The 24840-nt window shown below is 35.3% G+C and overlaps 1 protein-coding gene across 1 annotated transcript in view; it reads right to left on the reverse strand.

The window, feature by feature from the left end:
* The window catches only part of LOC144360308 (uncharacterized), a 50703-nt gene that overhangs the window by 12111 nt on the left and 13752 nt on the right, over positions 1-24840 (reverse strand). Inside the window, exon 2 of the mRNA XM_085495548.1 lies at positions 22451-22595. Within this exon, the coding sequence (XP_085351674.1) occupies positions 22451-22595 (145 nt within the window). The remainder of the gene's footprint in view (positions 1-22450; positions 22596-24840) is intronic.

Here is a 24840-nt window from a genome sequence, read left to right on the forward strand (position 1 = left end):
AACATGGATGATGAAAAGCTAAAACTGGTCAGAAAAAGCTGAAAACTAAACTCATAATTAACTTATTTAACCAACTCTCTGTTCTTCAAAACAACTTTTGTCTTTCACTTCCATTTACAATAAACATATGAAAAGTTCTGCCACTGAGCATGGAGACGGCTTTGTTGAGGAAGCACTCAGGTTCACGTAACCTGATCACTCTCAATAAGTATCCAATATCACCACTCTCTTGGGACTACTTTGTCAATAATTGACCTCATTTTGTTAGTACAGGTAACCTATTTTTTTTTGTAGGCAACCATACATCTTTGAGTTTCTGTTTAAAGTTTGTCAATTCCAATAACAGCTGCATGGAATCATGGGACACCTTTGTTCTGTTTAATGTGTCTTTCATTCCATAGTATTATTTTAAACATGTAATACTTTGGTATTAGAAATAACATAGCTTCAGCTACTCTGGTTGCTAGGATACCATTCACGGGCAGTTTCAAGCTCATAAAAAATAGAGGCTGGTATGATATAGATTGAACATATGATTTTAGGTGTAGATTTTACCATACAGGTATTAGTTTTCCATCGAACATTTTTATTGTAGGCATCTGTGTTACGTTTAAATGGTTACAAATTATTCATAAAGCACTTAAGAAGCAGGAAACAATAATTTGTGATATCATGATATCATTATCTAGTAACCAAGGAAACCTATTAAATGAGAGGAATACAGCAATAAACAGTATCACTGAATCAACACTGGCAGGCTTAGTAAAATAGCAACAAATGGAGTACACAGAAATATTTGTAAAACATAAAAAAATAATGTTTTTGAAAAATATGTGAAATACTATAAACTGTAGACTTGCAAACAGTTCCTTGTTTATTTGTTGTTTTTGTTTTTTTGGGACTTGCTGTTTTCAACAAGAATTCAAAAATATCATTTTTCACCATAAATGATTGTGGTTTTTAACAAGAAGAAAATATCACTTTTCACCAAAAATGACAAAAATATTCCCCCAAATTAGATAATTAAAGATATCATTACAAAATGAACAAATCTGAGAGAGGTCCACATGTAGTACCTATATATGTAATAATATCAAAGCAATTGCACTTGTCGTTTTTAACAAGAAGTCGAAAATATCACTTTTTACCAAAAATGACAAAAATATTCCCCCAAATTAGAGAATTGAAGATATCATTACAAAATGAACAAATCTGAGAGAGGTCTACATGTAGTACCTATATATGTAATATCAAAGCAATTGGACTTGTGTTTTTTAACAAGAAGTTGAAAATATCACTTTTTACCAAAAATGATAAAAATATTCCCCCAAATTAGAGAATTAAAGATATCATTACAAAATGAACAAATGTGAGAGAGGTCCACACGTAATACCTATATATGTAATAACAAAGCAATTGGACTTGCGGTTTTTAACAAGAAATCGAAAATATCACTTTTTACCAAAAATGAGAAAAAATATTCACCAAAATTAGAGAATTGAAGATATGATCATGAAATGAACAAATCTTAGAGAGGTCTACCCAAGGCAAATATACACCAAGTATCAAAGCATTTAGACTTGTAGTTTTCAAGGAGAAGTCGAAAAAGTAAAACATTGACACGGACGCCAGACGACGAACGACGACGACGGACAATCACTCATATGATAAGCTCCGCTCGACAAAGTCGACAGCGGAGCTAAAAAGTTCAACGTGTTACTTGTTACTGTACACTATATGGCTGTAAGGTTATTGGAAAGAATAAATATCGCATGTCAACTGAATTGAACAGAGAATGGACTCGCCACAAACTGGCTACATGTTTGGACAGCCAAGAAACACTAAGTAAATGTAATTTGAGCATTAACTCACAAAGAGATAAAAATTAAACTTTTTTTAAGATCTACACCTATTTACAGAACCTGAAAAAACAAACTATAAACCAAACACTAAATATTTTAAAATTGAAAACTTCTTCACCACAATCAAAACAGTTTTACATGAAACTGTATGTTTTCTGAGATGTAATCGTACACTTATAATGGCAGTAAGTCACACACAGGGAATGCAGAGAGGAAGCCATAGGTTTACAAAACAGGACATTTGATGGCTGAACAAACACTCAACTTTGTCTAAATAAATTTATTGCATTTTAATAGCCTTTAAACTGTTTAAATATAGTTAGTGTTTATTTATTGATGCAGTGAATGATAGACTTCAGCTGGATATCTCAGATAAAAGACTTGTTGCCTGGTTACAGTGGAATGCTACACTCAGGACTGGTACACAGCAGTTTTTACTTCACCACAATTATTTCACTTCCTATATATACATGTAGTTTAAGATATATTGAAATTGAAGAAATACCTAGGAGCTCATTCACAATATTTCCATTTTTTTTTATTATCAATATTTTGACATTGTTCTAGATTAATTAATTTTATGTAATTAATTTAAGAATTTACAAGTGTGTACAATTATAACATTTTGGTTTCACTTGTGAAGATTTTTACATTAATTTGCTGTATACCAACATATCAAGGTCAAGCAGACATAAGCCATTTTAGAACATTTAAAGTTTTAATATGAGATCATTCATATAGTTTTATTTTTGTCTTGACACTAAGTGAAATCTTTGAAGGTCTGTCTGTATATGCATGAATTACAGAAAATATTGTAATCTGCTTTTGCAGCTTGATGATTTTATGAAGGCAAAATTTTGAGGCAGTCACTGACTTTTCTTGTGAGAAAGCAGAAAATTTGTTACTGGCTACAAAATTGGGATTTTCACAGACTCAAAAAATATAAAAATTAGAGACGAGTACATCAAAACAATCAGTTCTATAAGAAATGCATTTTCAATAGAAGAGCATTTAAACCAAAAATTGTATTTATTGTACACTGAAATATTATAATTAATATAATTTATTTTGAACATAGATATACTTATGTAATTTACAAGCATGCAAGATATATGGGTCTCATATAAACAAAGATGGCGACTTTGACTGTTGCGCAGATCAACAAGTACAAACTGAGACGTTACGAAGCTTTAATTAGGTTTTTTCTAGGTGGTTGGGAGGTATTGAAAGAGTCACCGGCGTCAACTAGTGCAAGTCGTGCCCAGGTCAAACCTTATACTTGGGATTTCCATTAGAAGAGTGCATTGGATTGTGGGAAAATCAATGTTTATCAACAAAAATATCGCACATGTGCAGCGCGACGACAGCTGCCTATATTGTATGAGATGTTTAGTTTTTTTATAATTCAATTTTATGCATACAGTACCTACCATCATTCTGGCTAGTTAAAAATAGTGAGAAACTACTATGGTGAGTAACAAAATATTGAATCAGCATGGCCCAGTCAAAACAAGTAATCTGTACAAACAATGCTCGGTTTTTCACCTGATACACACTAAGGGCAAGAACCTACGCTTTCAGTGAGCTCTGAATGACCGATTTAAGACAATTTATCACTTTAATTTAAAGTAACAACTGTAGCAGTGGAGGTTAAAGGTCAAGACAGTTACATCACAGTTCCACAATTTAATGTCACAACAAACTATGAATCAATTCAGGGGTCATAGGTCGTGACAACCTACTAGCGTATATGGAACTAATTACATGGCATACTTTTACATTCAGCTGAACAACAGAGATTCTTATAATGGTGTCCAGTTATTCCAAAAATATATAGATTATGAGTACATAAAACATTACTAGAATTTTATTTATAATTACAAAACCTCCTCCAGTAAACTAATACAACTCCTCAATTTTGTCTATTCGTATAAGTACCGTAATTCCCAAGTCCAGGGGCCTCAACATGTAAAATCAGGAAAAGTGAGTACACCCAAGAACCACCTCAGAAAAGAGTACAATTTTTTTGGCTCAACATTGTAACCATGATAATTCCTCTACAAATCATCCATTTGTGTTCATCATGTGCCGGATTAGAGGGAATATTATGTATTTTTGAGGAAAATCAAATTGTGAAAAGAGTTGCATCATCATAGATTTTCACAAGCACAATAAAAAACAAGCCCATGCATGGCACAGTCCCCATTAGTTATTAAATTTAAGAAATATAGTTTTGTTTATAGTAATATAGCTGGAATATAACCATGTCAGGAATATGGTTTTTTAACATTAAAATGATTGACATTTGTATCTGATCATCAAACAAGTACTTCAAAATCAGCCATTTTGAATACATGTATATATATCACATGATGTATAACGAATATATAAAATTTGAATATAATCAGTCAAAGCATTTAAGAGTAGGCTCTATAAGCCCAATCATTAAAACAAAATGGCCGCCAGTCAGCCATTTTGAATCCAATCTGGAAAAAAAAATGCCGTGCATCAGGAACCCGTAATGTCTAATGTATGTACCAAGTTTGAATGAAATCCATCCATAAATGCCAGAAATGCTTGATATTTGATGATTTTTTAGCACAAAAATGACCACCATTCGGCCATTTTGAATAGGATTGTCAAACCAATGTAACTGTTTATCTATGACATGATGTATAATGAATATTTAAAATTTGAACAAAATCAGTGAAAGCAAGTCAGAGATATGGCACGAGAACCACATTCATTGAAACAAAATGGCCGCCAGTTGGTCATTTCGAATCTTATCTGAAAAACAAAATTATTTGCATCAAGGTCCCATAATGTCTATTGTATATACTAAGTTTGAACAAAATCCATCTGTAAACACCCGAGAAATGCTTGATTTTGATGATTTTTAGCACAAAAATGGCCGCCATTCGGCCATCTTGAATCAGAATGTGAAATAAATTGACCTGCATATGTATAATATCATATATGATGTATGTGAGAAGTTTGATTGTGATTGGTCCAGGCATTTCTAAGATACAGGTCCGGACGCACGCAAGGAGGTCAAAACATAAGTCCCCGTTTTTGGACTGCGTCCGAACGGGGACCAACAAAAATGTTTTTAAAAATATGCACATTTTTACATACAATCTGAATTTAAAGTATGAGTACGAATGCACCATGTTGCGTTTGTCGCTATGCACTGTGAAATTTATGCAAGAAGAACTATTGTATCAATCATAATTTTGCATGCATACTACATTTTTATTTTAAAGATTAAACCCAACCCATTGTCGACACCTGGGCAAATAGCCGAGGATGCCCTCAAATTATTTTTTTATCTTTTTTTTTTTTTTTTAAATATATTTGTTTGTGTCAGGCGACAGTTCTGGACATTGAGTGTCACTGTTTTCTCTCCTGACTTTTTTTTTTCCCCTTTTGCCCTCAAATTGTTAATGCCTACAAATAGGGGGAGGGGGCTCACACCCTTGGAAATGCTTATGACCAGGGAAATACGGTACACACATTCCAATAAAATAAACACGCCAAGATGACAGAAAGACAAACAGAAATGTTTTTTTCGCCATGCTAAACTGTTGTGGGCAAATGCATACATGAGTTTGTGCTCTGCACTGTATCAGCAACACTTACGTACATAGGTTTGTGCTCTACACTGTATCAGCAAGACTTACGTACATGGGTTTGTGCTCTGCACTGTATTGGCAAGACTTACGTACATGGGTTTGTGCTCTACACTGTATTGGCAAGACTTACGTACATGGGTTTGTGCTCTACACTGTATCAGCAAGACTTAAGTACATGGGTTTGTGCTCTGCACTGTATCAGCAAGACATACGTACATGGGGTTTGTGCTCTGCACTGTATCAGCAAGACTTACGTACATGGGTTTGTGCTCTACACTGTATTGGCAAGACTTACGTACATGGGTTTGTGCTCTACACTGTATCAGCAAGACTTAAGTACATGGGTTTGTGCTCTGCACTGTATCAGCAAGACATACGTACATGGGTTTGTGCTCTACACTGTATCAGCAAGACTTCCGTACATGGGTTTGTGCTCTGCACTGTATCAGCAAGACTTACGTACATGGGTTTGTGCTCTACACTGCATCAGCAAGACTTACGTACATGGGTTTGTGCTCTGCACTGTATTGGCAAGACTTACGTACATGGTTTGTGCTCTACACTGTATCAGCAAGACTTACGTACATGGGTTTGTGCTCTGCACTGTATTGGCAAGACTTACGTACATGGGTTTGTGCTCTGCACTGTATCAGCAAGACTTACGTACATGGGTTTGTGCTCTACACTGTATCAGCAAGACTTACGTACATGGGTTTGTGCTCTGCACTGTATTGGCAAGACTTACGTACATGGGTTTGTGCTCTACACTGTATCAGCAAGACTTACGTACATGGGTTTGTGCTCTGCACTGTATCAGCAAGACTTACGTACATGGGTTTGTGCTCTGCACTGTATCAGCAAGACTTACGTACATGGGTTTGTGCTCTGCACTGTATCAGCAAGACTTACGTACATGGGTTTGTGCTCTGCACTGTATTGGCAAGAGTTGCATACACGAGTTTGTGCTCTGCACTGTATCAGCAAGACTTACGTACAAGGGTTTGTACTCTGCACTGTATCAGCAAGACTTACGTACATGGGTTTGTGCTCTCTACTGTATCAGCAAAACATTAAATTTTGTGTAAACAAATGACTATTTAACATGCATTGTATATGTTACATGGGACCCACACCAAACATGACGTAACAAGACAAAAAACAATAACCTACAACATTGGCTCAGAATCTGACTATATTGTTGTTAAGGTAGCGAGAAGGGAAATTTTCACTTTTTTCTTGATTTTTCAAAAATTGATAAAACGGTTACTTTAGACCTTGATACATCACCCCAGGTTTACAAAAGATCGAAATTGCGAAATAACGTTGCTCAAATTAGTGTTTTAAAACACTAGCAGAAAAGACTACAACTGCCGTTTCACGGATATTTGCATAGTGTTTATCTTTGGAAGGAATTAAATGATAACATCTTATCTGTATACTCTGTTGTTGACGATTCTGATATAACGGGTGATAAGCTTCCAGTTGCAAACAATGCGTGTTTATCTAACGTCCATTGTCAGCATTATTGTCAGTCGAGACTTCGTCGGAGAAACATGGTCATACAGTACTCATTTCGCCCAACCTTCCGCTTTTACATTGACCGCTTATCGCTTAATTTCCGACCACGCGGTCTTGTCCGACCGGAAACCGACCGCATTTTAATCGCGTTTTTTTTTTCGCTCGCTCGCTCATTGAAAACATTGACCTCTCGCCCAAACACTGAAAACTGGCACATGGGTGGTCGAAATGGTGGTTTTGATAGTAAAGTGTGAACATACAACTAGTATTAACTATTATTACATTCTGAACAACACTTCAAATCTAATAGCTGTATTACACTTGTATCGTGAAAGCAACTGAACTGGGACTTCTTGTTACGTGTTTTGGGTGCTTGTTCTAGATGTAATATTTTTATTTTAATGAGACAGTTACGTGAAAAAAGCCTAGGTAACTCCTTTTGACAGAGCAGAGAAACGAGGAAATGTTAGTGATTAATTCCAAAAATAACGATATCGAATCCACATCGGTCCACGTCTGGTAAAATTTGACATTAAATTTTTAAAATTAAGTCACGATCATTGAATGAGCTCGGACTATACCGTATACGTGCCGCAAAAGTGTTCCCACAAAAAATATTTTCGACTAAAAACGGCCACATGCCCTGAAAAAATCGAACAGAGCTTGACATGTATGAATAATTTATTGGGCTTAAATGAAAAACGTGTCAAATTTAGTTATAGCCATAACTATTTGGTGGCCAGTCGATGAACAATTCAAAGTCCTTCAGGGCTGAAAATCATCGACGCTACTCTGGTTTACTTTATTTCACAACTTGCAGAGAAAACTGATTCGCGTGAGCTCTAATGCATCTTAGCCTAGTATTTTCTTTTTGAACTAAGGTCAAATTCCATCAGTTTGTCAAAATATGTTTTTCAGCGAATAATTTTGAAGCCTGTCACAGCACAAACAACTATGTGAATCGACGCCGGTGATTGGATTGTACGACGACCCTTCAATTAGCGTCAAATATGCTTTGTTACAACATCATTGATTGGCCGAGAGTCACCTGATCGGAGCAGAAACTGGGTCACAGAACCATATTTGTCCGTATTATCAACAGGACTTTGCAAAATAACCACACCCACATTTTCAATCATTTTTAGCGCGGAAGTTGCCAACAAATGTAAAAAAAATCGTGAATTTCATGAATTCGAATAAAATAAAGCATGCGATTGATAAGGATGATTATTAATATTTACCCCGATGCTCTTCGAATTTTTATTTTTTTTATTTCAAGGTAAGAAATGGCTAGCTGAAGTTGCATCGTCTTCAATGCGGTTGTTTCACCGCGAACAACTCTAGCTCTGTTTTGGGCATGGTTTAGTTTTGCGATGTAAAATAAAATATATATTAAAATAATAATACTTGATTAATTATTTGGGGTTTCAGCCCACAAATTACGGACATGATCTCCATGAATTACGGTCAATGTTTGTCTTCTCTCGGCTGATTGTCACGGTGTTGATCGACGCCCTTCCTAAACTCAGTATGGAGAAACCAACGGGGATCGACATTCCAAACAAACAATCGAAATTATCAACGAAAGACGAGATTTTTCTAGATATTTACAAACATACTGTCATGACAAACATATGTAAAATTAACAAATACACAAAGAGGTGTAATATTAGGTTTTATTTTAGGCTTAGAAATATTGTCTTTCACTCAGCCCATGCATGTAACTGCCATTTAGCTTTACGGTCCTTCAGCATCGGGGGAAAACAACAATAATTATACAAAACACATTGCGAAGACTCAACAATCAGGAAAGAAACCCCAGACAACCCTGTCGTACTTGTGTTGAAATACATTTTGTATTTCACGTCAGAATATTGTTTAAAATAAAATATTCAGTCCAAGCCAAATCGAGGTCAAAGGGTCAGGTTGCGTGCATATAATTATATATAGTTAAAACAAAAAGTATTTGAACTTTTGTCAGCTGTTCAACATCTATAAAAACCAGAAAGACAATTATAAGACAATGTGAACCTCGGAAATTATTCTGTTAGTCCGAATTTTAAATGCGCGGGAGCGAGCAGGTGGGCGGTGATATTTCGGGGTTTGCGCGGTCAAAAATAAAGCGGAAATTGTCCGGTCGAATTCAACAAGCGGTCGCAAGAGCGAGAGAAAAAGGTGATTGGAAAGCGGAAGCGGGCGGGAGGTTGTGCGAAAGGAGTACTGTAACTTTGCACAACTTTCTTTTAAATCGTTTTATTTTCCAAGTCAATATTCTATTTTACTAATACATTTTTTTTCTAACTCAATGGCGAAGAAAAGAAAGAAAGCGTTGACAGACGAGGCACAGAAAAATCTGCCACTCAGTGTCGCACTCTGACACAGCAATTTTTTTTCAAACATCGGCCATTTTGTTTCACCATGAAAACCGTTTTATTAGATGTCTTATCTGAGACACTTGACGGATTAGCTTGTTTGTAAACTGTCAGCGTGTGCAGTGGGACAGTAATGTTTGTCAGAGGATTATCCCTCGTTGTTCGTTTGCATAACAATGGAAAACCCGAACGTTCCTGGAGTACGGACTCAAATGCCAGCAGTTTTCTTCATTTTTCGCGCTCGAGCTTGAAATTATTCATTATCTGACACTCTTTATGAGTTCTATGATATCAGTGGTTAATATGTTTGGCCATTTTTAGTGTATATTTATAATAATGCAGCAAATCTACAGTGTTTTATTAACCAAAACTGTTTTTCGCGTTTTTCTCGAGTTGAAGTTTTGATCGAGAACGACTCATTGGGACCGCCGCCAAATCAAGTGCGTTCGGACTAGGACATTCAAACTCGCAGTTATCGTTCAAAAGATAATGATGGTGCGAAATATGTCTGGGTTTTTAAAGAAAATGCTTTGTCACAGAATAATAGTCTGTTAAAGGTGCCAAGTATGAAATAATTTGGGGACAAAAAAACAAACCTGCCTAGAAATCGGAATAATAGGTCTTTTGATTATCGGAGACGCATTTCAATGGACTTGATTACGGACAATGCATAACTTAAATTTCACCAGGAAATTCTGCAGTGTGCTCTCGCAATCGCGTACTTAGTTATTTTTACAAGGTTCGCCATTTTTGATGTCACGTGATAATTATGTAAACAATGTCTGTCCAGTTTGTGCGAACTTGCACCTCTATACTTAGTCTTTTGATATATATAACCTAAATTACTGTTCTGAACGAGACAACAGACAGAGAATGTTTTATTTAAAAACGTCACAAAACCTTCTCGCTACCTTAAGTGTGCAATAGAAATCTGTGGAATTGTGATACCATGGTTCACTGTACCTCAAAATCTATGTAGAACAAGACACGGTGTAAGCACAGAATTTACGACCATCATGTAATACCCACGAGTGTAAAATATCACATAGTGTACTAGCACCAACTGTTAACAAAAGACACCGATTCAAATGAATGGATGGATGCAATCCAATCCATCAGTTTTGTTTTGACCAATTTTAAACAACAAATAGGTCAAGAAATCATATCTAAAAGTCTTTGGTTTGATACTGCTATCGGGTAAAGTCTGTTATTGTAGACTACGCTACAAGTAACCACGGTCTAAAAACTATGCAGTGCTCCACTTGCTTGATGCCACTCCCTAACAGGTACATTCTAGTTTGGTCTATGGCCTCCATATCGTTTATTTGTTGCTATAACTATAGTTCAATGCGGCTGGTTAGTGTGTAGAGACCAGCTGGCATGTTTAAATTATGTTCAAAACCACTTTTGAATTAAACAATGGAGACAAAAAGTGGAAGAAAACGGAAGAAAATTAGTAAACACAGTTCAATTTGATTCTAGTGAAGATATGGCTATCTAAATAGAGAATAACACATGTAGTGTGTATTTTAATTACTTGTCAAAAACACACCCTAATTGATGTATGTTTTCCACAACATGACTTTTCATTCACACCTAATTTAACTGTACCCACATACAAGTTTCAGTTATGAAAACACTGAATCAGTACTTATCTGATTAACGAGAGAGCCCGCTTTGAACGGAGGTCAGTCGTGGAGCGAGACCAGTAATCAATATTTCCAGAGTGTGACTATTTCAAAGTAAATAAAGTTTGTATGATTTAACTTATCCTGACAGCCTATGGAGTTTAAAAATTACTTGACCAGATAAGGGTTAAAACTCTCAGATCATATTTAGTGACTGTATTTTGAGAAAGACACTTTAATATGAAACAAAACACTTCTCACATTGCTTTCTGTGAATGAGATTTCCTTATAATTGTTATCCATTTTAAAATTTGTCAAACAGAGCGCTGTACGTTCAGACAGAGTGCAACATGATTTAATCGCTTGGCTAACTAAATAAGTGCCAGCATAAAGTCTATAGCTGGATACGGTAACTTCATAGCGGTTACAAAAAGAAAAGACGTATGGTATAAATGGAACAGTGGAAACGATATCTGAAATTGTAGCAACTACTACAGAGGGGGAAATTATCAGATTTTTATCTTACAGAAAAAGTCAAGTGTTCTATTCTTTTATTTGGTGAAACGAAGGATTCAACCTTTTGTGACATTTCCAGCCTTCAAAAGCACCGAGATTTTATCAGTACCCAATTCAGTGAAGAGAACTGAAAGGTAAAATGGGCGTTTGTCCAAATGTCTAGAAGAACCTCTTAATATAATGGACGTTCTTAGGTAACACACCCAATTGAAAACCGAATTGTACAATAGTACAAAACAAAGTTGAATAAAGCTAGTGCTTGTAACAAAATCCTGTAGCATTTGTATGTCGTTTTTGGCTAATACAAATGACTTAAAAAACGCCTGTCGTGAAGCTTGCTTTTATGCACACACGGATTTCTGACTGCAATTTTGAAATATTTCAACATGTGACGGTCAATTAGGCATGACTTGCTGTAAATTTAAACAACTTTTTTATAAGACATGTGACAGTAGAAAGACACGGGGGGGTGCAGGTTTTACAGCTATAGGCGCTGCATCTTTCAAGATTGGACTGACGACTGAAAAGTAGATCCCTTTAACCTTTTCATCTGCCGACTTCCTTGCACAATTTTTCTGTCCTTTTTCTTATATTCTTCAATATTTCTGGAAGTGAACCCTAATTTTGAAGTCAAAAGATAATATTTGAGTCAATTTGTCTCAATCTTCAGAAGAAAAGTACGCCTATAAACGGGACTATTTTGCGAATTTGTGATGAAAAAAAGGAAACCGGTGGTGAAAAGGTTAAAGCATCACTTTGTAGCTTAAAACGAACCCCATTTGGTGGCAATATGTTTTTTTTGAGAATAGCATCATTCTTAGATTATAATAAAGAATTATGGGTATTTTAAAATGTTTTTGCTGTTGCTCATGCAACTACGTCTTGAAAAATATAAATAATTCATTACGATAGAACAGTTTGGCTGAATGCGATGCTTTCCTCAAAAGGGGATATTTAAAACCAATAGAAGTATGTATACTGTAATACATATATCATGCATGAGTTTGTATTTATCCCATGGGAACAGGTGCCGTAGTAAAAGAAGAATTTATAGAAATTCAACAATATGTTCAGTTTCCTCTTTAAGTTCTGAGGAAACAGCAGAAAGATGATACAGTATCTTCTCTATAAGTAATGCATGTGCTTAATAAGTATGGTCAAAATTAGTTATTTTGAAGATTAAGAATGAATTATTGTATGTCTCTATTAGAAACGCATCCCCAATACAAACGCACATAAATCGAAAATTGCATTTATTGTATTGCATTTATTTGCACGTGCAAATTGCAAGTGCTAGTGCTGACACATAAAGCATTTTTGCCACAGAAGTCACATTCATGTTTGGGAATACATGACAGGGATGTGTGGCCACCTCTCTATCAAATGGCAATTTTAATGCGCTATTTTGGCGTCAACAAGGCTCAATCGAACACAAGCACCTTAACCAAGGTTCCCCTAAAGTCGCATTCGTTAGTGAATGAATCTTGGCCAGTGGGATAGGCCTTCCCATTAAGTCTGTGGCACACTCACTCAAGGTAGGGGTCAACCCTTTCATGTTCAGCCTAAGGTAGGATTTGAACTTAATGGGTCTACCGGTCATGAGTCTGATGTGATAACCACTAGGCTACCAGTGATCCGTTCAAAAAAAATAAGACTTAATAAATATAATATCTTAATAATATCTTAAAAAATAAGAGTACAGAAACACTGTCATTTACTTTAGTGTATGTGCTACTAATAGAGCAAATACTGTATTTATTTTATGTGATGGGTGATACCATTAATACAGGGATGTTCATGTTAACATCATTGATGAACACTACTGTAAGTAGTATTGACTTCATAACTTGGAAAGTATGTCCATATCAGTTACCCAAACAACATAATTTTCTAAATCTCTAAAAGTTTTAACAATGAAAACCATGTTCTCAGTCTTTGTACACCTACATCGTTCCCTGAAATCTACTCTCTAGAACACATCAACCTTTTCACCACCGGTTCCCTCTTTTCATCACAAGTTCACAAAACAGCCCTGTTTATAGTCTGCACTTTGATTCAGAAGATTGGAATAATATTTTGAGTAAAAACTGTAAATTGTCTCAAATTTTGCTTGTTGGCTCCAAAATTAGGGTTCATCTCTAGAAATATTGAAGAATATAAGAAACAAGTGCAGAAAAACTGGGGTGAGGAAGTCTGGTGGTGAAAAGGTTGAAGCTGAATGACTGATTGGATTCAAACTCGGTCCCGAGAACAGTCAGATAGAGGCTTGCTGTGACAATCATTAAGAGGAAGTTTCAAAATACATCAGTACTCCTCAATAACCTACTTATTTTTATTTAAGGGGTAGCTTTCCATTAAAACTTATTGCCGGATTTCCTTGACTTTTAGCATATGTTTTACTTTATACTAATGCTCAAAAAATGCAGAAAAATATGAAAGGTCACTGAATTACTTGTTTGGGCAAAAATGAAAATGACAATTAATTTTAATTCCTATGACAAAATGGTTATGTCATATATCTGACTCAAAATAATATGTAGTTATAAGATGGGTTCTTATGGTTGTCCACAAGTATTTAAAAATTCTAACAAATACTATTTATTCTTTATGAAATAATGCTTTAACACAAAATATTGTCAAAACAGTTTTCAGACTGATTGTCTCCAAAAAAAAATATTTTTTTAATGTGGAAAAAATCTCAATGACTCATGTTTAAATCAATAATCATGTAACACTTTAAAACAAACAAGATAATTTTGTTGACCTTATTCAATAGGTTGAATGCTCATGTACAACCCTAAATGCCATTGATTTTATCAAAAAATTGTGGTAACACATTTTTACATATTTTTCTATATTTTTCTTTTTTTAATCTTGAACCAATTGGGGTCCAGAATACTCAAATAGAAGACAACCAAAATTAAACGGACACGAACATACAGACGCATGGACAGACAGAAACCAATCCACCAGACACAAGATTCATCAACAGGTACAAACATTTTTTTCGAATGATGGATCAAAATCAGAAAATTATTGAAGCTTATAGAATGTTCTGCATGACGCAGCAGAGTGACAGTTCCTTGAAGGCTTGTCAAGTAACCACATTTATAGCGATGCCATAGACCGGTGATTCTATTGTGGAATGTTCCTCATCACAAACATTATGTCATGTCTGCTTCTGCATGCCACACCTTGTGTAGTCAGGTGGAAAACTGACAAATCATCATGTTGGTATTTTTCAACCATTTAACCCACAGTCAATTTTCAGCTTAATTTTGTCAGCATTGAACAAATTTACAATGGTTTTAAAGAAACAGGAAAATTTAGATGTGATCAACTAGTCCCAAGGCATCTTTGTGAATGATCTCGGACTAAACTTTAAAGTCACACTGTCTCTTTCACAAAAATGTCATAACAAGCATCTTCTAACAGCAACAATTTCCGATTTACGTTAACTTCCAATGTCAATTTTACTAATTGATTTTCCTATCAAAATATTCTCTCTAAAATCTATTATCTTTGGGATTTCATGTACATGTATTGTCAATTACATAATTCCTACCTATTTTTCGTGCATTTGATTTGAAAACACACAAAAAACAGGAATAATATTGCCTTTATACTAAAATTTAAACAAAAAATCATTTAAATGTGTCAGATAACAGGACAATTGTAAGGTACAGCGCACACACTGCCAGAATTCAAAAAAATCATTTAAATGTGTCAGATAACAGGACAATTGTAAGATACAGCGCACACACTGCCAGAATTCAAAAAAATCATTTAAATGTGTCAGATAACAGGACAATTGTAAGATACAGCGCCACACTGCCAGAATTCAAAAAAATCATTTAAATGTGTCAGATAACAGGACAATTGTAAGGTACAGCGCACACACTGCCAGAATTCAAAAAAATCATTTAAATGTGTCAGATAACAGGACAATTGTAAGATACAGCGCACACACTGCCAGAATTCAAAAAATTCATTTAAATGTGTCAGATTACAGGACAATTGTAAGATACAGCGCACACACTGCCAGAATTCAAAAAAATCATTTAAATGTGTCAGATTACAGGACAATTGTAAGATACAGCGCACACACTGCCAGAATTCAAAAAAATCATTTAAATGTGTCAGATAACAGGACAATTGTAAGGTACAGCGCACACACTGCCAGAATTCAAAAAACACAAGTTCTCGTTTCAGACTACATCTGTTGGGAACTAAAAAAAAATAATGAGAACAAAAGTGAAAGGAAAAAGTCTAATAGTTCACCTCCCAATTCAAGGTCAAGTAACACCCATTGATGCAGTCTACAGACCGTACAAAGACACACCCAAAAAGCAAACACCAAGTAGATAAAAGGCCAACACAAGAAAGAACAGTGCAGGTAGAAATAACAGAAGAAAACAAGTTTTCGACCCTTGAGAACATCGAGGGTTAGAATAAATCAGCTGAGAATGCAAGTAAATTTACACAAATTATTTCACACACCTCAGGTTCAATGTTTTCTCAAAATCTTCGTATAATTGGATTTAGTGTTTGTCTATCTATCTATTGTGCCATTATGTTTTGTAAGTTTCTCTCAAAGGAAACCTATATAAAAAGTTTCTATTCTTTGCATAAAAGTTTGATTGGTTTCAAGGTGTGCGAGAGTGTTAGAGACAAGACCCTAGGGGTTGTATACTACATTGAAAGGCAGTGGGATACATTGTACAACTATTGTATATTTTCACTTGTATACTAAGCATACGGTGAAAAGACTAGGCGTATTTCTCAAGACATATAAATCCTATGTAAGAAGATTTCTTCAAAGCGACTCAAACGCTTTCATGAATGTATTTTACTTTTGCCAGACTAAATCTTGTTATGTTATGTTAATTTTGGACCAAATGATTATAATTTCCCATAATTTGAAAAAACAATTGTGCGTACTTTACATACACATGTACATTGTGAAAGATGACGAGTTTGTCAACAAGTTTTGAATTTCAAACAATTCTTTTAAGACTTCAATACCTTCCTTGCCTAAAATTTATGATATATTTTTTAAATTATTTAATGCACATAAAAAACAGAATTTCAATAAGTAAAGAAAAATGAAAATCATCTATACAGTAAAATAATGAATAGATTTCATAATTTGACTTACAGAACCTTATAAAGTCATGAATGGTGGAAAACGTCAATGAAAAGACTCTGCCGAGTATTAGTCACACATTACAATTTCCCTACAGGGATCAAAACTTAAAAAACTTGCAGATTTGTATCCAGGCACATTGATATACAGGTCAAAAGTTAAGATAGCCCACTGTACATGGCCTCAAGTATTCTATTACATAGTTACACTAAGGTTAGCTAAGACGTCAATACAATCCACTAAACGAACAGCATATAAGCTTGAAAGATTTATATCAATTACACCGCTAATGGCTGCCTATAATATCCATCTTAAATTGTCCAATTTGTAGTTGAATTCACCTGTTTAAAAAGTTAAGTGTTTGTTCACTACTTACGAGTATCATGGTTTTAAAACATAGGAATAGAGTTGTATAAGCTAAGTGTTTATTTTAACATGAGTGTTAGATGGAATGAGTGGGTAGCAGCAGGACGCAGCGTGTGTTTGGTAAATATTCAACAAACTCACTGTGAATCATAATAAACATTACAAGAGTGACACATGGCCATTTGAGAATATATTTTATCATCTGTACACTGCAAGCTATAGTAAGTCTGGACATGGGGAATAAAACAACACACTATACTCCTACAAGCTGTGCTTTAAAAGCTGCACTTTGAGATTTGCACAATTTTTTTTACTAATTAATGATTAACCTTTTTGAAACCAGACTTTCTCGCCAAAATTTTTCTGCAGATTTTTCTTATATTCTTCAATATTTTTGAAAATGAACCTTAATGTTGGTGTCAAAATTTTAGTAAATTTTCAGTTTTTACCATTATGTTACCATTATGTCTCCATTATGTTACCATTATGTAACCGTTATATAACCACTATGTCACCACTATGTCACCACTATGTCGCCGTTATGTCACCGTTATGTCACCGTTATGTCACGACTATGTCACCGTTATGTCACTACTATGTCACCACTATGTCACCGTTATGTCACTACTATGTCACCACTATGTCACCGTTATTAAACATCATGCCACTAATATGTCACTACTATGTCATCGTTATTAAACATTATGTCACTACTATGTCACCGTTATGTCACCATTATGTCACTACTATGTCACTACTATGTCACCGTTATGTCACTACTATGTCACCACTATGTCACCACTATGTCACCACTATGTCACCACTATGTCACCACTATGTCACTACTATGTCACTACTATGTCACCACTATGTCACCACTATGTCACCACTATGTCACCGTTATTAAACATTATGTCACCATTATGTCACCATTATGTCACCATTATGTCACCACTATGTCACCACTATGTCACCACTATGTCACCACTATGTCACCACTATGTCACCACTATGTCACCACTATGTCATGACAATGTCACCACTATGTCACCACAATGTCACCACAATGTCACCACTATGTCACCACAATGTCACCACTATGTCACCGTTATTAAAGCGAACCTAAATGCGGCCTTAATTTATAGTTGTGTATATTCTAAACTGTATTCGAAATAATATTGCAGTGGTTTAATTTTGTTTTGATTATAACTGTAGCTTGGATAGGCATTTGAAGTGCTTGCCATGAAGGCCATTCATGGAGGGGAATAAATAACGAACGAACGAATGTTTAACATCCGGGTACTTTTCGAAGCTATGACGTTTTAGTATCTGATCGCATTCGTATACGCCATTGTACATAGCCGTTCATGCTGCCAAGCATTGTGTACTACTAGTATAAACTCAACTTTTATATGCACAATGTGCTTTTTATAACTTGGGTTAGAGTTTTATGCCTTTGAACCACAGTATTCTGAGAGTGAAAGCCCAATTACGTTAAAGTACCGTACTTCCCCGATCGTAAGCCCCTCCCGAGTATGAAGCCCATCCCTATATTTTTACTTGGTATTTATCGTGTTGAGAGCATTCACGATTATAAGCCCAGAGTGTTTTTACTGGACGTCGACGATATTCTTTAAAATATGCATGTAAAAGGTGTGTTTCATTTCATAATAATCGTGATTGGCATGGTAGTTTGGTTCATGCTTTTAGTTTTATGAGAAAACTTGCATTAAATTCAGAGTGCATGGCGAACGTACACAACGTGGTTCGCATCCTTTCTATTCTGTCATTTACTCAGGATGAACCCCGATGTTGCAATTCTGGAGTAATCCATATTTCTTTGAGTAGTAGCTTTCGAAAAGCCAAAAATGTGATCGTTAAGTCGTGTACCTGGTTATTGGGCATGGTTTACTTTGAGACTACCATGAAAGGCCTAGGGTTTGAACGATGAGACATGTTGGCGAACGAGAAAGGTGTTTAAATTCTTCCTCCACACTCAATTTACCCACGGTTACTATTAACCGTCGTTTATATTTCGGAAATTGCGAATCGCCAGTTTTAAGGGAAAAAATCATCGTTTTTTCGTTGCAATCAGTGCTACAGATCGCATTTTAACATTGCGCTAATTCACTTCCGCATAGCGTTAAAAAATCATCGTCAATAATCGGAAAATTTCATCATTACGACACATCATTTTTATTTGGTTAAGGAAAGACATTACCTGTTATGTCAAAGGAAGTTGTTCCAGGTAAAATCGTGCTGAAAATTGCTTTGCGTCGTGAGTTTGCGTACGATCGAAAACATACCAAAAAGAAGATAATGATAAATGCCTTTGTCCACTGTTTCCTCACAGATCCTACCCATTATTTCACCTTAAATTCAGACGGTATGTAAATCGTATTGTAATAAAATGTGTGTGTTTTTTTTATGAACATGTTTGTTTCTTCATTGTAAGTGTCGTTCCAAATCAATGACGCATTTTTTTTTTCAAAAATAAGTACTATTTTCCCCGAGTCTGGCGTGGTGAACGAATAATTTTTTTGGATAATATTTCGTTGTTTGCAAGATGGTTACAGTGTTTAACCCCAAAACAAAATATTTTTTTCTGAGTTGGTCCTCGAGTACAAGCTCATCCCTTAATTTTCCCTTACGTATTCATGCCTCCGGGCTTATGATCAGGGAAGTACGGTATACTGTGACGATTCAGATCAGTCCAGTGTGAGTGATGAAAGTATATCATCGACGATGCCCCTTGTTCGGATGATAGTTTTATTTCAAATTACACGGAAGTCTGTGAACAATCTGCTTGGTGTTCCTGTGACACTTGTCCCATGATTTGCCAGTGCAGCCCCGTGAATACATGGACGAAAATGTTTCCACCACCACCCTACGAACTCAAGATTGCATACTCCAGCATCCAGACTTTGAAATAAATTGCACGCCGCAGAGTGTAGTACTGGAAACAGCATTTATTAGACAGTTAGACAAAAAACAAAACAAAACGCCTGTCTCGATCAATGGCACATCCATAATGTTTGTATGTTGATACGCTTGTAAATAACATTAACGTAAAAGTCGAAACAACCAAGACTAGAAGTCAATTCACCAGTCCAGCCAACTATGGCTCCCTAAGTTGCTTATATTTAATCAGATACTATTTCGTCATCGTGCTTTGTTACCTTACCTGTTTATACCTCATGAGGGCGTTTTTTTATGGCAAGATGGCGCAAATGGAAGTCCTTCGCAGGTTTATGGTTTCTCATATTTAAATCATAATAACTCTGAAGATAATCATTTTTTTTATTTTTGTTTTCAAATTTATAATCAATATACATAACTTGATAAATACAAACACCAAAATAGGCTCTATTTAGTTCCCCTTTAAACATCATGCCACCAATATGTCACTACTATGTCATCGTTATTAAACATTATGTCACCACTATGTCACCATTATGACACTGTCATGTAGCCATTATGCCATAGAGTATGTGGCACACTCACCAATGGTAAAGTGGATTTGACTTCCCCATTGAGTCTGTGGCACACTCAACCGGGGTACAGTGAATTTGACTTCTCCATTGAGTCTGTAGCACACTCAACCGGGGTACAGTGGATTTGACTTCCCCATTGAGTCTGTGGCACACTCAACCGGGGTACAGTGGATTTGACTTCCCCATTGAGTCTGTGGCACACTCAACCGGGGTACAGTGGATTTGACTTCTCCACAATCGCCCATGGTATAGTGGTTTGGGCCTTCCATTGAGTCTGTGGAACACTCATAAAGAATACAGTGGCTTTGGCCACCCCAATTCCACCCAAGGTATAGTGGTTTGGGCCTTCCATTGAGTCTGTGGAACATTCATAAAGAATACAGTGGCTTTGGCCATCCCAATTCCACCCAAGGTATAGTGGTTTGGGCCTTCCATTGAGTCTGTGGCACACTCACCCAGGGGTACAGTGGTTGATCCTTATCAGCATTAATCCAATCATGAGTCTGAATTAAGCAACAACCACTATGCTATCAGTAATCTAGCTGCCACTGGTTGTGAGAAAGACACTGTAAATTAAATGCACTGAGAACAGGAACAGCACTTAGGTGAGGTCATGGTGCACTTTTTGACCCTAACATGACTGCTGCCAAATATTTGAGGCATATCACAACAGGTTGTATGTGTACTCAGTGATTTAGATAGCAGAGTTGTTTATTTACATGTCAATCAAGTACATTACCACCAATAGGAAGTAATCCCACAAGAAGGATGTTGTATACTACAACCATTGTGGATTCAGTACAACTTAACTATAGTGTATTATTAGAAAGCTTGTTCTTGTTATGGGTAAATTCAATTAAAATCAATGTGAAGCTGACAGCAAATTAATAATATAACAGGCACAGAGTGTCAATATCCTTTAATACAAAACTTTCAGTAGTAGTGCTCAACAATCCAGGTCAAAGTTCACATATCAATAGATATAATCCCCTGTTAAAGATTTGCTTTTTGACTTTGAGCTATGAAAGGAATTAGAGTTCAAAATCAAATCATTTGATTTTTTAGGCCATGTTCGATTCGCGTTTTTCACGCAATACGCAAGATCTCGCAGTTGAACGGAAAATCATCTATTCACTTTTGTTTGATGGAGGCATCACAGCTATGACTTTGAACTCACAATGTTGATTGCAATCTTGTCGGTTTATTGTTCCTAGGCAAGGTACTTTACTTTCACTACCCAGGGGTAATGAGTACGAGGTAGGGTAGTTAATTGCTATGTGTGCTTAGCTCTGATGCACCTTGTGCATCTCAGGCTGTATTGCTCACCAAAGAGTTGAGGATGGTTTACGGATTGATTCATATGACGTAGTGACAGGAGGTAATGTAATGTGAGTATGGACAGTTTAAAGGATATATGGCACTATACCTATGCATTATTTTTTATTATATACCATATTTGCTCTATTAGCAGTGCATGAACATACAATAATAACATGTGTGTTTAAGGCCAAAATACAGTAATCTTTCACTTTAGAAATAACTGTTATTTCATGATAGTGTTTGAGAGGAATAGATTTCACAAACGTAACTGTGACTATACCTGTCTAAAAAGCTCCAGTGAATACTTCACTGTTTCAAAATGTTATGATAATCTAGCTTTTATTAGAGATGTGATTCTAATCAAGTAAATATGATATTTTAATATGAAAGTTTTTTGTTTGTTTTGTTTTAGTCATCTTGCTGTGGTAATGAATAACCTTAATACAAAAAAAAAATTAAAACTAAATTTTGTTTAATTTCCCTGGGCTGAGATGCAAAAACTTTTTCTTTTGGTCTTACTTATAGTATGCATTTTTCTACAATGAAAACGGGAACTGGTAGCTTTGTGTTATTCTAGTTTCAAAGTTGTGTCTTACCTCTTTTTTGACCTGAACAAATGAGCCACATCAGCACAGAGTGGTACAACACCTTTCCGTGTACTATTAATGACAAACGCTACCGCCTTTGCTGCAATGTCTTTGTCTTCAACGAGTCCTTCAACCAGTTCATTGCTACATGAACCTGAAAAAAATATAAAAAAAACTTGAGAATTCTGAAAATGTATGAAAATCCAGAAATTTTAAAAGCACTACAAATTCTAAATATTTTGCCGAGTGTCGTCAACTGAGAAAGAGCAAAGAAGTACCCAAACTTTTTTCTATTGAAACAATGAGTTTGTGAATTTCCCAGCATTGAGCCCTACTTTGAGACGTTTGACTTGAAAAATCATCAATATTATAAAATAGATTGCATTAAATTTCATGGCAAATACAGTACTTACTATTTTGCTTCAACACACCACCATAGTGACCCCTAATGCATTACATTTTATCATTTTAGTATGTTTTTTTACTTTATTATCCTGACTTAAAATTATAGAGGTTTATTACAGTGTAACCGATTTTTCTGTGGATATCTCTGGTATCTTCATAGCAACTACTATGGCTCTGATTCCCATATTGACAAGGTTAGAATGATCGCAGTGGTTAGAGCATAAATGCACACACAGACACACATAAATTCTCTAACTCGGTTACGATGACCGAACTAACCCAGAGAGTACACAGAACACTTTCAGAATCAAATTACTACGGATCCAGACCAAACAATTTGGCAAAATGCCATCCAATATGGACAGTTGCAAGGATCTTGTACATGCGTAGGGTCAACTAGGGGCCCTGGGGGTCAACTAGGGAGGGGACCAGCAAACTAAACACTGAGAGAATTGATCAGAATCACAATTCAACTGCTGAGGTTACTGTAATTCAAGTCGGATGACCTTATTTTAAGTTCATCCTCTTTTAGCTATGATATTTTGACCATTCCAATTTTTTATGAAAATTGTACAATGTCAAATTTTTATCTGGTGGACCAACCTTCTTTGACATTTTTTTTCATAAATTTGAAAAAATAAGAAAAAAAATGCGTACTATTATACATGTGCATGTCAGTGAATGAATAAGTGACTGTGATTTGTCAACACATGTGTAATAAATGATCTTACTGTGTTATAGAATAAGGTGTACCACAGTAATGGTCCCTCCATCAATTGTCTGTATAAAAGTCGTGACTGATGTTGGATTTTCATGATTTTTATGAGGGAGAGGAGGCATTTTATGAGAGAAGAGAGAAACATTTCAATTCTGCATTGAATATTTCTGACTTCAAAGAATTAACATATGTCCAAGAAGCTGTAATAAACAATCTGTTCAGCATTCATTGCCAGGAATTCTCATGATGTGAATTTATTTATTTGATTTTATTAGACATTAGTAAAGACAAAATTTTGCACAAGTAATTACAGTAACATTCTGTGTCTCAAGACACCCCCTCTCCAATTTTACTGCTGCAAATTTTGCTGAAATATATAAATAAAATAAACTAAATTTTGATTTTCATACTAACGAAAGTACCGGGATGTGTGACCTTTAGAGGTCATGAAAGTGACCCATTAAATATTACATAACATTTTAAATACTAGTTAATTTTGACACTCTCTAGAAGGGTTACATTGTTTTGGATTCAAACAATCAATACAAACAGCATTGAACAATAGCCTTACAGAATAAAATCAACTTATGAAAGACAATTTTATTTAGCAAGAGTTCATTATATTTGATATCAGGTAAAAATCTGAATTACAAACAACTCAAATAAAGTAGTGTCTGTGTCTTAAGAGGAACTAGATTGACAAGTTATGTGATCTCTTTGAAATACAGTAAAACTGTGATTTGAAAAGATGTACAATGTGAATTCAAAATAGTACAATTGATTTATTATGCTTTCAGAGTCCATTGTGGAGACTCTAATACAACAGAGTATTGTCATCAAAATACCAGGTAAACAAATACCAACGCCTCCCAAAATAATAATCAAATGACTCAACACTGACTAGGTAACCTGGATTTATCATCTATAATAGGTTTATAGTTCCTGCAAAATAAATTTTTCTACACTTGCACTGAATTTTTAAATACTGTAAAATACTTTATTTTAGTTGTAATTAATTTTTGCTGAATAGACTTTTGGGTATTTTGTAGGGAATTTATTTTCACTGATTTTTGACAAGTTGAATATAAAATGTAGAAAAAAAAGTTATATTCCCTGGTTTTTATTTTCACTGAATCATTAATTCCATCAGCGAAAATTAATTCCAAGCGAAAATAAAATATTCCACAGTACTGCATTTGCCAATTTATGCAAGCCTCAAAATGTTTGCCAGAAACCATGAGTTCTCACATTCAATACATGTTAATCCCCAAACCCC

This window comes from Saccoglossus kowalevskii, chromosome 22, assembly GCF_978046115.1.
Source record: "Saccoglossus kowalevskii chromosome 22, keSacKowa6.1, whole genome shotgun sequence".
In the NCBI taxonomy this organism is placed as follows: Eukaryota; Metazoa; Hemichordata; class Enteropneusta; family Harrimaniidae; genus Saccoglossus; species Saccoglossus kowalevskii.